General features: G+C 47.7%; 1 protein-coding gene across 3 annotated transcripts in view; it reads left to right on the top strand.

Moving 5' to 3' along the window:
* The window catches only part of CTNNBL1 (catenin beta like 1), a 156430-nt gene that overhangs the window by 65575 nt on the left and 73588 nt on the right, over window positions 1-17267 (top strand). For all 3 annotated transcript variants that reach the window (XM_084854908.1, XM_084854909.1, XM_084854910.1), the window contains 3 exons: window positions 1468-1565; window positions 10266-10359; window positions 12053-12144. In XM_084854908.1, coding sequence (XP_084711034.1) covers window positions 1468-1565; window positions 10266-10359; window positions 12053-12144 — 284 coding nt within the window. The remainder of the gene's footprint in view (window positions 1-1467; window positions 1566-10265; window positions 10360-12052; window positions 12145-17267) is intronic.

Here is a 17267-nt window from a genome sequence, read left to right as displayed (position 1 = left end):
AGTTGTTTATTTCTGGAGAGGTTCTGTCTGAAGCAGGCTTCCATTTAACTTTCTCTGTAAAACTGAGGAGTGAGAAAGCTATAGCAGTGAGGGTGAGTTAGGTTGGATCACACATGCCTGGGGTTAACAGTAGTCTTGCAGGGCAAAAGGTCTAATCATGCATGTTCTGATGTGTCAGCTGGTAGTGTGGATTGCAACCTAGTTCACCCAGAGGGAAGTGTTACTTGCACAGGGTTCAGTGGGCAAGTGACTAATGATCAAAGGGAAAGTTGCCACGAGGATCTTAGTCAGTATTTACTCACGGGATGATATCACTTCTGTCCCACAACAGCTGCACTAGTTACAAGTCTGTTTCTGTGCACAATTCAAAGCATTGGTGATCACTTTTAAAGCCCTAAATGGATTGGGCAGAGTTTCTCTTAAGGATCACCTGCCCCTACCCACACCCTAAAGGCTGGCAGAAATGCCCTTCTCTGATGCTCTTCTGTGATGGTAGGGGCAAGGGACTTCTCAGTGGTCGTGGCCAAATTGTGGGATTCTTTGTCCCATGGAAGTCAGTTGCCCTTCTCTCTTGTTGTATTTTGCCAGATGATAATAAAACATTTTATTTTCGCAGGTCTTTGTTTTACCTAATAGATAATTTCCTATCCAATGTCTTTGCCGTCTGCTGAATCTCTATTTTATCATACTGTTTTTACGGAATGTTCCTATATTTCCTAACTGGTCTTAATTACTGTAAGCTGCCCTGAGTGGTGTGTAAGCAACAGAAGGGCAGGATGTAAGTCTTTACATAAATAGATGAGGGACTGGAATTACCAGAGATTGCAGGATTTGGGGTTGGCTTGTAGGGAGAGGAACTGGGACTGGATAAGTCCCAGGATCATAACAGAAATGGAAGGACCAGGTAAGTGTAAATTTTGAGGACTAAAGGTCATCACTGGAAGAAAAACAAGTCCATCAGTTTCAGCCTGAATCTGTATTTTCATTTTGATCAATCTTCTGTGGATGGACTGGTTGTCATTTTGGAAGGTATCATGTTGTTGCTGGCAATGCAAATGTTTGCGCAGCTGAGAAGGGGTACACATTGCTTGTCGCTGCACATAGTGCCCTGCTTATTTACTTATTACGATTTATTGCAGTTATTTATGTCCTACCTTTCAGTAAACAAATCCCTACAAGTAACAACAATCATTAATAAAATCACAATTTTTTTTAAGTGATAAGGATTTTTCCCATAGGACAGGTCGTGATATTTGTCCCTGTTGGGCAGGGAGCAGTGAGTCCAGTGGAGTAGGCTCTGGTGGTATTTGCCTGTTTTCCCGCCCCCCACCCCTGCTCTTCTGGGATCCTTCACACAGGGCAGATGGTGGCAGATGCCCTGTGGGACAGTCTGGCAGGAGTAGGCAGGCTCTGAGATGGTCTTTGTCTACCTACTTCTCCCTGCTTGCTTTCCTTAACCTCCTGTACATGTGTCTATTGCTGTAGTAGATCTTCTTCAAGAGCTCACTGACATTGACACTCTCCACGAAAGTGAGGAAGGAGCAGAGATCCTCATAGATGCCCTGGTAAGTAGCTCATTCCCACAAGACCCGCTGTCTGGGCAAGAGCCCCTGTTACCATACAGGAATATCTGGTATTCTTCTAGTTGATAACACGAAGGTTTTCAGTATACCCATCTGCAAAACATGTGCCACCTTTAAAAAAAAGCTTCTCTCAAAGGCAAACATTCAATTTGAAAGAAGAGGTGAGCACCGTCCCCACTGCAGTTGAGTATTCTAATGAGAATCTTGGGGGCATATTCCTGGCCAAATGAAAAGGAGTAGAGAGGGAAAGAAATGAAGGGAGAGGGCATCCAAAAGAGATGAGGGTGGGGGAGCAGAGCAGGGGGCCGTCTACCCAGTGTGCACATTGCTGGGGCCGGGGAGCTTCCACTGTTCTAGGTGAGGAAGTTGTACAGGGTGAGGAAGGGCTGCCAGTCAAGTTGCTGGTAGATGACCAAGAGTCAGTGTTAACATTCCCATCCTCTTTTTTTTGGGGGGGGGGGTTCTGCTTGTGAAACAGCTGGGCTCTCATGTGGCCTTTCTGCTGCCGTGTGGAGGTGGAGAGGGCAGGAACTGTCAGTCTGGAGGTGCAGAGCAAGGTGCTGGCCAGGGCTGCAGCCTCTCCATCCCCCTGCTTCTGATCTTACCTTCTAGAGGTTAATTACAGTTGCCCCGGATGAGTTCTTCCGGCTGGCCTCTGAGCTCTTTTAATTACTGATTCCTCCTTACAAGGGCAGGCTGAATGAATGAAACGGTAGGGTTGGGGAGAAGAAGTTGGTGTAGAGGATGTATGCTGAATCTGTTGCACAGGGAAGCAATAAATCTGGACAAAAACTGTGTGTGTGTGCGCGAGAGAGAGAGTTTTTTATTGTCCACCTTGAACAAAATGGGTCATGCCTGACTTCTGAATGGCTCCTCTTTATTTTACAGACATAATTACTCTCTGGACATCTGAGCCGAGATCCCTAAAGTGTCTGCTCAGACAATTCACTCCCACTGATTGTGTATGCTCCAGCAACAAATTATAAGAGCGCTCTGGATTGTAAAGCTGGATAGGGTGTGAAAGGGGTCATCTAGTCTAACTTGCTGGAGGGGGCAGGATTTTGTTTGACCAAATGGTTTGTCTTCAAGGGATGCCTTCCTGAATGATTCCTTTGCTAGTTCATGATGGTCCATCAATGCTACTCTCTGAAGGACAATTTTGTGGACTCTTGTCTACCCATGAATTCAGGTTCAGCCCATGGGAACATCCTTAGCAGTCCTCCACAGAATTTGTTGGGTTTTTCATACATGTGCACCCACATGAATGGTTGTGGAAGCCACCTGGTATATACAAAATGTTTCACTGAAACGTGTTCCTGGCCCTCTTGTGGAGATGTTGCATAGCCCCTGGGCTGCTTTGCATTGTCTGGCTATTCTTTCAGTTTGCCGCTTGGAAACCATAGCTTAGTAGTGTAGCACCTGTTTTGCTTGCAGAAGATCCCAGGTTTAACCCCTGGCATCTCCAGTTAAAAACATCTCAGATAGCAGCTGATTGGAAATATCTCTTTGCCTGAGGCTGTGGAGAACCACTGCCACCCAGAGTAGACCGCACTGGGCTAGATAGACCAAAGGCAGCTTTTCCCCTTTTTATCCAGCAAAAGTTTGCTTGCTGCAGCAGGACTCTTTCTTTGTGACCTTCTTCCCTTTCATGTGCTTGGGAAATGCCTCTTCTCTATTTTGACATTTTGCAAGCTGCCATTTTCTCCTGTCTCTCACCCAGGCCTGGAACGTTCTTTTCATTTAAGCTAAACATTCCCTGCAGGGCAAATCTTTGATCTTTTCTGTGGAACCCCCTCCAGCCCTCTCCCCCCCCCCCCCAAATCCAGGACCCGTGACTGAATATTGAGAGCATTGCTGCTGTATGATTGCTTGTGTCGAAGCCAAATGGCTGCCATGTGGGCTGTGGCAGCAGTGAAGCCCTTGGTTCTCTACTGTCCTTGTCTGCAACAAATGGCTATCCAGCTTGCCTCTTCTGGATGCCAAATTGCTCGATTGGTCCAGGCTGTAGCCATTCGATGTTCACTGCCAAGAGTTGTCATCCACTTTGAAGACCAAATCCCTTGTGTTCACCTTGACTTGGAGACAGGGGAGCTCCTAACTTAATGTAGCTGGCTTATATAATGACATTACCATGTATTTGCCCCCTTCAATGGTTCCTGCCCACATGGCGATAAAGACAATATCCTGGAAAGAGCCATATGGATGATGAAGAATTCAAACAGTTGTGTTCATTGTGTGAATTGGCCGGGTGTGCGGAACCTTGCTTTGGGAGTCACAAGCTCCTGGGGTGTGCTTTCTCTGCTGGCTGGCTGCTTGGTGGCCATGAGCAGGGATGGGAGAACCAGGGATGCTCAAACTCGCCAGAATTCTCTGAACTTTGAAGTTCGGTTCAGCTTACTCCTGTTTTTGTTGGTGCCATATTTTCTGGTTCATTTGAATGGAAAAGTGCCCTTCTTGAACAGGAAAAGAGCACATTTCTGTGAACACTTTTCAAACGTGAACTTTTCCCCCATTGTCTAAAGCATGAAAATGCTTTTTTTAATGTGCATTTCAAAGTGACACATGTTTTTAAAAAATGCACTCCCGTTTGCATTCAATTTGGGGGTTGTGAATGGGGCAAGGTCAGATGATTTGCAAACTGAAATGAAATTCTTGTACTTCCCTATGCCTGAGCAAGCTACTTGATGATCTCTGTACCAACATCATGTGTCAGGTGTGGACACTAAACATCTACATACACATGGGTGCCCTTAAGAAGAGAATTCTAGTGTATTCACCAAATTTTGCCCTGGAAAATCCAATTCAGTGAAATCCACTACAGCGCAACAGCAGAAGTGTTTGCTAAATTCTTCTTTGTGGTCTCTGTGCATCACACCTATTGGCTCTGCTCCTGTGTGGAGCCTTGATTTGGGAGACTTCTGTAGCTGAGGAGTTTTGGCAGCAACTCTTCCCTCACAGTCCCAGTGTACATGTCCCTAGCAGGTTCCCGCTTATCCCCTCAGTTCTCGTTCAACCACCATTGTGGTAGCCTTGTGAGGGAACTTCTCTGTGATCAGTTTGCTCGTAGCTGTTGTTAAAGCTGAGGTTTTTATTCTGTCTTTATTTCTTTCTATCGTATATTTCTATCAATCTCTTCTGGCGTTATTTTATTTTGTTTTTCTTTTTACCATCTAGCAATCATCCGAATGTCACATGGCCCTCAGGGCTCCATTTCATAAATGTGTCCAAGTAAGTTGCTGCCAGTGGAAAGACAATCACTCTGCCCTTTCTGTCTGGCAGAGGGGCACATTGTTGAATCTTGCCCACATTGCCAGCCATTAACTAACCAGGCAAGGGGGAACCGTTCTGATCGCCTGAAGGCTGTTTTATGGAGGAAGGCAGTTGAGGAGCTTACATTTTCAATGGCTCAATATCCCTCCCCAGGGCATTCCTGCCATGGTAAAACCTGTACAAGTACCGGGGTTGGAATCCCCTCGGTGTCATGCTGAAACTTGAAGGCAAGCGTCCCTGAGCAGATCAGACCACGCACACTGGGGCAATCTCTGACGCTTTCGTTGGCCAAAAAGCTTATAAAGAAAGCTAAGCCTTATAAACAGGCTGGTCTCCCTTCTTCCAACCTCAAAAAAAGAAGAAAGAGATGTAGAAGAAGTTGGCAGAGTTGCCTCGGGACCAGCTGCAATCACTAGTGTCAATTGCTCCTCCCGCTCCTTCAACAACGCCATGAGATCAGTCAGTCACCTATACCAAACCCTTCCTCCACTGTTCTCCAATGTTTCAGGATCAAACGCAATCACTGGCGCCAATCGCTCCTCCCCCAGTGCTGTTCTCCGCAATTCGGATGGCTGTGTCGCCCGATGCATGAGACAATTCCAATGCTGATGTCAGAGGGTGACATTCCCTGGCTTCGAGGGAAACATCACCTCATCCGCACCAGCCACCGTGGCATGAAGATACTGGGACAGACGCCATGATTCACCAGACTCTGTTTTCTCCGTGGTTTCAGCATGGAAGAGTCATGCACCTAGACCATATGAGTGGACTCGTATGACTCGGAACTATCTCTGGCCTCAGATTGGGGTGGACGCTCTGACTGGGATGTGCCATACGTGAGAGTCTGAGATCGGGACAAGGACTGTCTCCATTCTTACAGTCACCGTTACTAGTACCATCTTGTGGATTTCTATGATTGGGAAGCCCGTGGTACTGCTGTCAGCCTTTGACTTCAATGTCAAGGATGCCAGATAATGAGGGCATGTTTCCTGTTCCTCCTCTGGTAACCACCCAGGACTTCCAACCACTGCTGGCTACTCAGATGCTGTCATCGGCCTCTAATCAGCAGGCATCAACTTTGCTCCCACCCTATCCACATCTAACTTCCCAGGCCCCCTCCTATGGTGACATTGTCTCTACAGCTGAAGGCTTCTTGCCCTCCACTAGTCTATCGTGTGACTGAAGCCCTTTGGCTCTATCTGTCCCTTCCTGCCCTCATAGGAGAAGGACCAGCAATGTAAAACAGGAATACTCCCAGGTGAATCCCCGGTCTCCAGTACTGAGGGCTATCAGTCAGGCACCACTTCTCAATTGTCTTGCATCCTTCTCTTTCTTCTCCAGATGCGGCGGTGGGGTCTTAGGATGCCATTTTGCCATCAGACGATCTTGGCCAATTTTTAGACAAGGTTCTGAGGATGGCTCAGTCGCTATGGCTGGCAACACAGCAGGTTGCATCTACAGTTTGGGATCCTGTCTTTGACGTGGTCCACACCAAACTCTCTTGGCCAGTGGTGATCCCTCTTCTCCCTGCTTTGCAGGATATGGTCAGACAGTTGTAGAAGGCCCCCTCTATTATGCCTTCCACGTCTAAGAGTTTGGAGGGGATGTACAGATTCCAGGATGTTGATGCTGAATACCTTTTCAGTCACCCTGCCCCAGATTCGATAGTTGTGGAGGCGGCTCAAGGAAAGTCTCAGAGAGTGCATTCATCGCCTCAACAAGTAAGGTTGGGATCATGACCTCCTATGGAGGTGTCTTTACTCTTCCACTGCTTTAAGCATAAAGGTGTCAAATTACCTGGTGGCTATGTCTGGCTACTAGCTGTTCCTTTAGGGCAAAGTTGACCAACTGTTCGATCATCTTTCTGATGATAAAAAGGACCTTGCCCAGGATTTTCAAACTGAGGCGATGCAGCAGTCTAGACAGCAAGTTAACACCTCAAGGCATCAAGTGGACTGTCAGGCTAAATTTCCTGTCGGTTCCATAACTCTGCAGTGCCACACCTGGCAGAGGTGTGCGGGACTTTCCCGAGAGGCTTGATCTTGCATCGAGACTCTGCCCTTTGACTGCCATGGCCTATTTAATGCCAAAACAGGTGATGCTCTGGACTTGGTCCAAAAGGTGTGCACCACAGCCTGCTGCATGGATTTTTCCCAAACTCCACATCCTAAGCAGCATCGGTGGTTCCAGCAACCCACTACTCACTGCCCATACCAACAGATGGTGTCCTCATAGCAACAGCATTAACAGCCTTTGGTACTGAGGCAACACTATTCCTCTTCAAAGTTCCGCAGCTTTCGCCACAAGGGTGACGGGGACAACAAACCTTTGATTTATCTCCCTCTTTCTTCATCCCTGTGGTCGACCACCCTTCTGTCCTTCCTGCCTGGATCAACATCATATTGAACTCCTGGGTCCTGTCCATTGTTTGGAGGGGGTGCAAGATCAAGTTTGACACCCTCCCTCTGCTTGGAGCTGTGTGAGCAACAACCCCTTTGCCAGTTCTCCACCAACAAGTACAGACACTCCTCCAAAAGGGCGCCATTAAATCAGTTCCACATGATAACCTCCATGAAGGTTTCTACTCAGGGTACTTCATGGTACCAAAGAGGGATGGAGGGCTTTGTCTGATCCTGGACTTGAGAGACGTGAACATGTACATCATGCCCAGGAAGTTCTGCATGGTCTCTCTATCACCCATTCTTCCACTACTCTCCTAGGCAGACTGGTTTGCCTCGATCAACCTGAAAGATACCTACTTCCGTAATGCGATAGCAAAGTCACACCAACGCTACTTCCCATTCATGATCGGCATACTTGCTTACCAGTTTCAGGTCCTGCCTTTCAGCCTGGCCACTGCTTCAAAGTGCATGGCAGTGGTCTGCTCCCACCTTTGCGTGTACGCGTTGAAGTCTGTCTGTCTGTAGATGAGTGGCTATTGATAGCATCAACCAGGTGTCAGCTTCTGTCAACAGAGGTGACTTGCATTCCCCTCCAGGACTTGGGCCTCTAAGTCAATTGGGAGAAGTCCCACCTTCAACCAACTTGGATGCTCCAATTCATTGGGAGGGGCATTCATTCCTGCCCGAAGATCAGGTGTCTGCTTTAATGTCACTGGCTGCAAAGTCTCTCACTCAGAGAACCACAACGGCCTTCAGGCTCCAGCATCTCCCTGGCTTGATGGCTGCAATGACAGCAGTTGTTCTTTATGCCCAGTTGCATATGGGACCAATACAGAACTGGCTGATACACAATGTCAGGATTCCTGCATTGAGCAGGGGGTTGGACTCGATGGCCTTGTAGACCCCTTCCAACCCTACTATTCTATGATTCTATGATTCAATACTGATCAAGATGTTTGCTGGACTGCGCTTTGCCTCCCTTTGGAAGTATGGAAGTCCCTATGCTGGTGGACAATACCAGGCAACCTCACACAAAGATTGCCATTTCTACAACCCTCACCATCCCAAGTAGTAACTACGTATGCCTCATTCTCAGGTTGGGGAGCCCACTGTTCAGGACTCATAGTACACAGTTAGTCGTCACCCAATGAAGTCACCAAGCATATCAGTTTATTAGAGGTAAGGACAGTCGACAAGGAGCTCAGGGGGTTTGAGCTGGACCTGGTGGGCGGACAGGTTCAGATTACCTTGGACAATACCACTGTTGTTGTGCACTTGAACAAATGTGGAGGTACAAGGTCCCTTCCCTTGCTTGACCTGACTCTCTAGATCTTCGAGTGGTGTGTATCCCATCAAATTGGACTGGTGGCAATCTGTGCGGCTGGTGTGAGCAATGTGCTGGCTGACGGACTCAATTGAATGATGCTGACCTCCCATGAGTGGGAGTTGGACAGGACAGTCCTAGCCACCCTTTTTTGCCTCTGGGGCAAACCGGAGGTTGATCTTTTTGTCTGCAAGGGCAATGCAGTTTGTCTGGTGTTCTGTAGCTGAACAGGCTGCGATCTGAGTTTGAGAGGTGATGCTTTTGTATTCCAGTGGACAGGGACTCTTTTCTGCATCTTCCCCCCAGTCCCACTAATCACAAGGGTCCTGGCAAAGATTGGGATGGACAGCACATGGTGCATCTTGATTGCCCTGTGGTGGCCTTGCCAGCCATGGTTTGCTCCACTTCTCCAGATGGTATGGGGAGAATACATTCAACTGTGGTCACTATCGCACCTTCTCACCAGGGAGCAGGGCTGGATTCATCACCCAGATTGTTGATGCTCCGCTTGATAGCATGAAGGATCTGGTGGTTGACGTTGATCCTCGGAGTACTTTGATTCTGAGGATCCTCAATGCAGCTCATCAGCCTTCAATGCAGCATTCCTGTGTCAGGGAATGGGCTACCTTTTCTTCTTACGCCCGCACCCAGGGGTTTGATCCTTGCTGGAGCTTGTTGCACCAGATTCTACGCTTTGTGCTGTCCCTCTCTGACAGAGGTTTGAAGCTTTAATCTTTGGTGTCCAACTTGAGTTTGATGTTGGGTACCGAAGATGTTTCTTCTCAGTTCCAAGGCTACAGTGACAGTCTCAAGAAACTGAGTGGGAACCTGCTAGGGACAGGTACACTGGGACAGTGGGGGAAGGGTTCCTGCTCAGACTCCTCAGCTATAGAAGTTTCCCAAATCGAGGCTCCACACAGGCACAGAGCCCACATGCGCAAATGCACAGATGACCACTCAGAGAACTGCAGTTACAGGTAAGCAAACTGTCTTTCTGTGCTCAAAGTGAATGTTGTTCATGCCCAAAGCACATGCACACACAGAAGAAGAAACAAGGCAATTTTAATCAGATAGAATTTCCTTTGGCCACACTAACTGTGTAGGGCTACATAATAAAAGGCAGAAAGTGACAGCTTGGCGCGTGTTTTCCTCCCCTTTTAAAACAGGGACATTACTTCCCTTAGGCTTTCATTATGCGTAATTGCTCAGCCCCTGGATTTTGCCCCAGCCACTTCCCAGGCAGGGAGACAGAGCTGAAAGTGAGGGGGAGTTCCTGCACAAGCAGCAACCGGTAATCGAATCTCACCGGGCCACTTTCTGGGCTGACAGTTAGCTGATGCCCAGTTGGGTTGTTCTGCTTGGCACTTTGGAATTCAGAGCGATTATAAGTCAATCAAGACTTGATTTAGGGAATAGCAGACTTGTGACAAGGTTCATATTCTTCAGATTTTTTTTGTTGTGTCTGACTCAGAAAAATTGTCCAATTAATTAAGGGGAAAACATAGCAGTGGAGTTTGCTGTGAAAGAACTTTGACAGCCAAGGTTGTTCCCTGATCAAAACATCTCTCACTGGAGCAGTTTGTATTTTTGTAATGTTTGATTTCTGTTGTTCTACCAGCTCCTCTGCACAGCATTGCCCCCAGCTCCCTCACCCTGTTCTTGATCTCTCCCTCTTCTGTGGCCCAGGTTGATGGGCAGGTTGTAGCCTTGCTAGTGCAAAATCTGGAGCGCCTGGATGAAAGTGTCAAGGAAGAGGCAGACGGCGTTCATAACACTCTGGGTAAGGAGGACCTGATGATGTGGAAGACCCGTACGGCATAAGCTCAGCCAGCAAAGGGCTGGTTTCATGGGGTGTGGGGAAGGTGAAGTGCCTCGGGCCATGTAATTCTGGGTTTTTTGTGAAGGACAGCTATTTCTGTTTCCTGTTGTGGAGAGAGTTCCTGAGATCCACCAGCAAGTGCCATGGTCCTGATCAGCCCATCTGCTCCATGTGTGAAGGGATTGGCCCAGTCCCTGGATTTCCATGCATTTGGCCAAAATCCTGAAAGAGGCGTCTACACATGTAGACAGACACACACAGCTTGGAGGCAGGGTCAGCTTATTTTGAGGCTGAGGTTTTGTAGAAGAGGTTTACAGAGAAATCTCATCATGAATGGAAAATTCCCAGTAACCCTTTGATGTTCTTAGGAATTGCCCTCAAGTGGCGAAAGGGAGACCTGGGGATGAATTAAGGGGTGTGCCTTTCCACAGGGGAGGGAGTATTGGCACAGAGGGGGCCCCCACAGCAGATGCCTGACCTCAGCAATTCAAACCAGGCTGATAGGATCCACCTATGGTGGATTCAGCCTGCGTGCAGGTAACTGCTAGGGTGGGGAAAATGCCCTAAAATACTGGCTGTGCTGTCCTAGAGAGTTCTTTGCTGACAGTTGGCTGAGCAGCTCTCCGTCCCCCACCTTCTTCCACAGCGATAGCTTCTGTATCAAAGTAATGTTAGGAATGCAATAGCCTATTTTCAACCTATAATAATGAGTGAAGGTCCCTGTGACTACCTTCTTTCATTCATACTGATGTTGCCCTCAAAGCCTGGCGTTGGAGTCAGATGATGTTCACTTAAAAGTTGTGTTTCCTTGGAGCAACCCATTAAACCAGCTCCAACACGATGCAGTGGCCATCAGGCACTCTGAATCTCTTGTCATCTTGTGCTCAGTTGAAGAGGACCATGTTTCTCTGTCCAGGCATCCCTATAAAGAAGGGAAGAAAAGGAATAGGGAAAATCGTCCAGGCACCTGTTGGCCTAAGAAACTGGTGCTAATGCCTGGGAATTTGGGATGTCTTTCCATGCTTCCAGTTACTGGGTGCAAAAAAGAGTCTGCAGCTGTGGCCAAGAGGTTGCTACTCTAGTTTACATACTTCGGTATGAGCAGCTCTTCACTGTGTCCAGTGGTGTCTACAGGCCTGGATGCAGGAAAAAGAGGCTACTCGTCCTTTTGAACTTTTCCAGGCGCTGAAGTACTCTTTCTGGGTTGTCTTGCAAAGGATGACCCCCAAACAGTGCCACATGCAGTGTCTTGATTGATTCTTCAAAGAGAAAAATAACAAGCCCCCTCTGCTTTCAAACAGTGCTGCCCTAATGAATGCTTGTCAATTCCAGAAGAGCAGCCAAGGTGAGTGAGGGCCTTAGAAGTGAGAGAGGAGTGCCAAAGATGATGGGGAATGCATTTAATTATGAAACCTGGCATAAGCATTCAGGAAGAGGGGCTCAGGGCGCACCTTTCTAATTTGGCTTTCTAAATTATTGTTACGGGGTTTAAGGTTGCTTTTAGTGGTTTACTGTGTTTTTATTTGATTAGTGATTTATCTTCTGAATTTTTTGTAAATTGCTTGGCTTGGCTTCAGAAAGACGGTATAGAAATACCATAAATAAACAAACCAGGAAATTCAGAATTTACCATCTCTCCCCCCCCCCCCCCAAGCAATCATTGAGAATATGGCAGAGTTCCGGCCTGAGATGTGCTCAGATGCTGCTCAACAGGGCCTTATGCTATGGCTCCTAAAGAGGCTGAAGGTAAGCACAAGGTTCCTTCTGTTTGGCCTGAGAACACTGATTTTAGGACCTTTTGCCTTCTTTTTTACCCCTTTCTCCATCCCCTCCCCACCCCGCTAAGGGGAATTGCAAGTATATGGCTTTCTTCTGTTCTCTCTTCCTGAAATAGCAGGCAATACAGTTTCTCCTGTCCTTTGCTACTGTGTGAAGCTTTCTCCTCAGCCAAACAATCTTTTTACCTCTGCTGATCTTTTTTGTCTGCAGTTAGAATGTTTATGGAAATTCCATAGGATCCCAGCAGTTCACCTGATGGCTTGAAGTGTGGGCAGGACTGCAGGTTACAGCATGTTTCAGCTAGTGATGTGATTGGAGTGGGGCGCCCATGCAACTTAAGGATCAGCATTCCTGAATGACATCCAGGAATCAAGAGTTATTCAGGGGTTCTCTATAGTTGGGTTTTGCTTGGGGCAAAATATGGGGCTGAATGGGTAAGAGTGGGAGTTATTTTATAACCTGCATGACAAGCTGAATTGGTGACACCCTCCCCCGCATTCCCTATTTTATTAAAGCAAATTGATCCTGGTGTATTGCAAACTATGCTTTTTGCAAATGGATGAAATGGCAAACTGCCACAGATTAGAAGCAGAACCTTCTCATCCCTTCCCCTCGTGTGAATGAGGGGGAAGGGAGGAGGGAGGGTATGAGCCCAAATCATCTGAAAAGAGCCATGGAATGTTGGCAACTTGTTGATGTCCTTTGTTTTTTATTATCCATTATTGTATCCCGCCTTTCCACCAAATGTTCAAGGTGGCTCACAACACATACAAAATAGCAATCAAAACCTTAAAACAGGTAGGCAAAACATCAGTAAGGACCACCTTAGGGATTCTTCTGAACTTGGCACTCTCTGTGGAAGTGCAGGTGGCGATGGTTTTCAAGAGTGCCTTTTACCAACTGAGGCTGGTACAATAGCTGCAACCCTATTGAGATTTTGCATGAGATGCTCTGGTTGCTAGTATGTTTCTGGGCCCAATTCAAGTGCTTGTGTTAACCTGATCTCAGACCATTTAGGGCTGTAAAGGTTATCTGATGGGCTGCCTTTCACTAGTACAAACCTGCCCATACATTAAGATCAACTTTGGAGGCCCTTCACATATGCCTTCCAGGAAGATCATGTTGGTTGGTGGACATGAAAAACAGGGCTTCTCCATGGTGGCCCCTTGATTGTGGAGGTATGCAGGCTTTCAAGTGGACCTTAAAATCTCACCTGCTCCAGGTAGTCTTTTCCTGAGGGCTTTGGAGCTGCTGGTTTCTGAGGCTTGTGAGATTTTTGAGGTGTCCTACAAAGAGCATGCTACAGCAGACTAAGCAGGTGCAACCTGCAGCACCTCCAGTTAAACAGGGTCTCTGGTAGCAGGGCTTGGAAAGCCTCTGTCTGCCCAAGACCCCGGAGAGCGCTAGCAAAGCTCTTTCCTGACCTGGCTGCCAGGTGTTCCTTGGCTGGATACACCGACGGTCAACCCAGGATAAAGTAGCTTTGCATGTCTACATGAGCCTCCTTTGAGGAGGGTGTGCCTCATCCTGGGCCATCCCAGGCATGTCTTGGTCTTCTGCCCTCTCCTTTGGGATCAGCTGCTGGCTGCATTAGAACTATGCAGGGCTTTGATTTTTCTGCTTGCGTATGGCCACTGCCCTTTCATCTGCCTCGCTCTTTAGCTGGCCCAAGTGCCCTGATGCGCTCATAGGAAGAATGCTCTCCATCATCCACAGAAATCCACCGTTGTTCCTCAGTGACTCTGTGTACCTGTTAGCACAAGGGTGGGCAGTGTGTACAGCCCCAAAGGCCACATGTAGCATGGGCTGGGGAGCGGGGGCTGCATCTGCATGCATGTGCACTCCCCCCAATCCTGATCCAGGCTGCTGGGATGAGGGCAAGGTTAACCCTCCCACTCCCCCCCCCCATCCCAGCACTTCTTCTTATGACTGCTGGGAAGAGGGAGAAGCTTTGCCCTTGCCCTCTTTCCAGTGATCGCACTGGGAAAGAAGGTGCATGGGGATAATTCTTCTTGTGCACCCTCTTTTCCAGTGGGAGCAGATTCAGCTGGTAAATGGGTGTGTGAGGAGAGTCCTTCATGTGACCCTTTCCCAGAAGAATTGGGCTTCCACCAGCCTGCCAAACTGCTCTTGAAGCCTCAGCTTCCCCCTTCAATAAAATAGGGCATCAATAGGATCTGCCTCTCGGGTCCCAATGTGGTGACAAAAACTGAGCTCAGGCCCACGGGAAAAATTTTGCAACCTCAGAAGCCTGGCTTTCTTCCTCTGAAGCCCTTTTGTGCAGCCCCCACTCATTTCAAAGGGACTTGCTCAGGAGACGTCCCCAGCAATGGAATTTTCCTGTTACTCTGGTGATTGGAGGGAGAAAATGGTCTGGGTTTAGAGCTGCATGTTGAGCAAAGAAAGCGCTGGAAGGAAAGCACTGCAGGCACCATGTTTAATGTTTTAATCCTAAGACTTTTAAACTACATTTAATTTACTTTAAAGTGTGTGCATTTGCATATCTGTGTTCTTTGCATAATGTGCTGTTTCGGCTAGCCCTGGGAAGGGCATGGAGCCATTTGCTCAGCCTCAGCCCCATTCCCTGAATGTCAGGAGAGCAGATTAGCCTCCTTCCAGTTTCACTAGCCTGTATTCACATTCTGATCTTTGCATCCATGGGGGCTCTAAACGTGGGCCTTCTTTAAAACTGAAAGCTGAGGTTTTTCAGGATCTTGAAGCAGATGTCCAATGCTTTATGCTTTCTGTTGGATCAGGACTCGTTGTGATCTGTCTCTTCCCCTGTTCTTAGCTGGCCGTTCCTGAAGGCTGAGAGCCCCCATATATGGCAGCTGCACCATCACTTTGGATGGCTTTTATAATAAAGTACTAGGGCAAAGTGTCCTCTCCATGATCTGCTGCTAAAGTGAAACAGCAGAAATATGGAGACTCCAACCTGACCAGCATCTTGCGTCCTCTTTCCATCTATTTTCAACACTCACAGTGGCTTAACATCAGAATAAAATAATACGTGATTTTAAAAAATTAAAAACAATTTAAAAAAAAGATTGTATCAGTGTAAAGAAGCCTCAAGAGGGCACTCTGCAAAATCTCACTGCAGTAAATCTCTCCCCACTGCCCATCTAACCGTGAGCAGCAGCAGAGCCAGGCCTAGGGAACTCCCTTGGGAAGCTGTTCCAAATCTTGGGCACCACAGTTGAAAAGACCCTGTCTTGTGTGTTTCTGATGATGGGGGAAACTACAACAGCCTTGGGAGAGGAATGAAGTTGTTGAGCGGACTTGTATGGAGGAAATTGATTCTTGAGGTATTTAGTCCCAGGCCATTTAGGACTTTCATGGTCAAAGCCAGCATATTGAATTGAGACCAGAAACAAATTGACAACCTGCAGTGCAGGTAGAAGATTGGTGCAATACGATCTCCTCAACCGGCTCCAGTCAAAACTCTGGCTACCACACTTTGAATCAGTTGAAGCGTGCAGGTTGTCTTCAAGGGCAGTCCCTGGTAGAGGGACTACATACTGGTAGAGGACTACATACTGGTAGAGTATGTTACAATAGCCTAATCTGGAAGTGTCTGGAGCATGAATGACTGAGGCCAGTCCTGTTTTCTCCAAGAAAGAGTGCAGTGAGCACATACAGTGAAGCTAATAGAAGGCACTCCAGGCAGCTTCTGCCGCCTGGCCCTCCAGAAGCAGGGCCAGATCCAAGAGCACTCCCAAACTGTGAACCTGATTCTTGAGATGGGGTGAGATTCCTGGGGTGCCACTGCATCCCAAACAGGCTAAGGTTGTGCACTTGCTCCTATTTCTTGACCTTGCAGGCTAAATCCAAAGGAAGTGCAGCTGGCAATACAGCTGGAACCAGTTTAGATTCAGTTTTCCAAAGAGCACATAGACTGTGCTCTGGTTGTTTGTTTATTTAAATTTCTTATAGCCCTTCCTTCCTCCAAAAGGAGCACAGTGCCGCTTACAATGTTAATAAAACAAGGACCAGTAAAACAACTATGAAATCGTACTATTGCAATAAAACAATTTAAAATGCAGCAATAATAATCTAAACTAAAGCCACAAAACCGACATGTCAGCTTTTGTAAATAAAAAGGTCTTTAACTTGCATTTAAAACTACTCACTGTGGGGGCCAATTGCACCTCTCCTGGGAAGGAGTTTTACAGACAGGGGCCACCACTGAGAATGCCCTATCTCACCTCCACACCCCCTTCCCCTCATTTATAGGGGGGACACTGAACAGTGCATCTCTGGCAAATTGAAGGGCCCTAGCTGACTGGTATTTGAGGAGCAACTCCCTCAGGTACCTGGATCCCAAATTCTTGTGTGGGTGAATTCCCCCACTCTTGTTCTTCCCCAAGATTATCCCACAAGGCAGTAAATTTACAAAATGGTCATCTTGGCTTGCTTTGACTGGGCCTGGCTTCCCCATTCTGACACCCTTCAGATGTGCTGGACAGCATCTCTCATAATTCCCAACCATCATGACCATTGGCTGTTATGGTGCTTCCCAAAAGTAGCATTTCTGCCTGCTGATGCTAGCCTGGAGCTGCTGGGTCCCCAGGTCTTCACACAACGTGTTTCCACAGGATGCCGCTCCACTTTCTCTGTTGGGTAACAGTACCACTCTGCTCTGCCCAAACAGTTTCAGGGTAGAAAGCTTAAAGGCAGAGTGAGTGTGAACTCCTTCCCATTGGGAAATGTCTGAGGATCCTTCTGAAAATAGCTTGGCCTTTTTCAGACCAAACTGGATCCCATAGTTCCGAACAGCAACCAAGACTGTTCCACTTGGCACCTTGGCTTCCCAAACGCAGCACACAGGTGGCGGTGGCTGGTGTTCAGAGGGTGCCCTAAGCTGACCTTGGAAAGCATTGTGAGACACTCTCCCTTAGATATGCTGGGCCCAGGGCAATTGCATAGGCAGGTCGTAACCCAACAAGAGCCAGTAAAAATGCTACATTGAAGCCTAGTGGGGAGTGGGAATGGCACACCAGAAGCCTCTTGCAGACAGGGAGGCCCCTGTAATGGGGCTCTGTTGGATCTGGCTGTTTCTTGAGTGTAGCTTGAAGAACAAGCGACTAGAG

The sequence above is a fragment of the Heloderma suspectum genome, chromosome 4 (genome assembly GCF_057233095.1).
Source record: "Heloderma suspectum isolate Gila_16-S chromosome 4, 16-S_ref, whole genome shotgun sequence".
Taxonomy (NCBI): domain Eukaryota; kingdom Metazoa; phylum Chordata; class Lepidosauria; order Squamata; family Helodermatidae; genus Heloderma; species Heloderma suspectum.
Note: the sequence above shows the minus strand (reverse complement) of the source record. Positions and strands in the feature narration are given on the sequence as shown.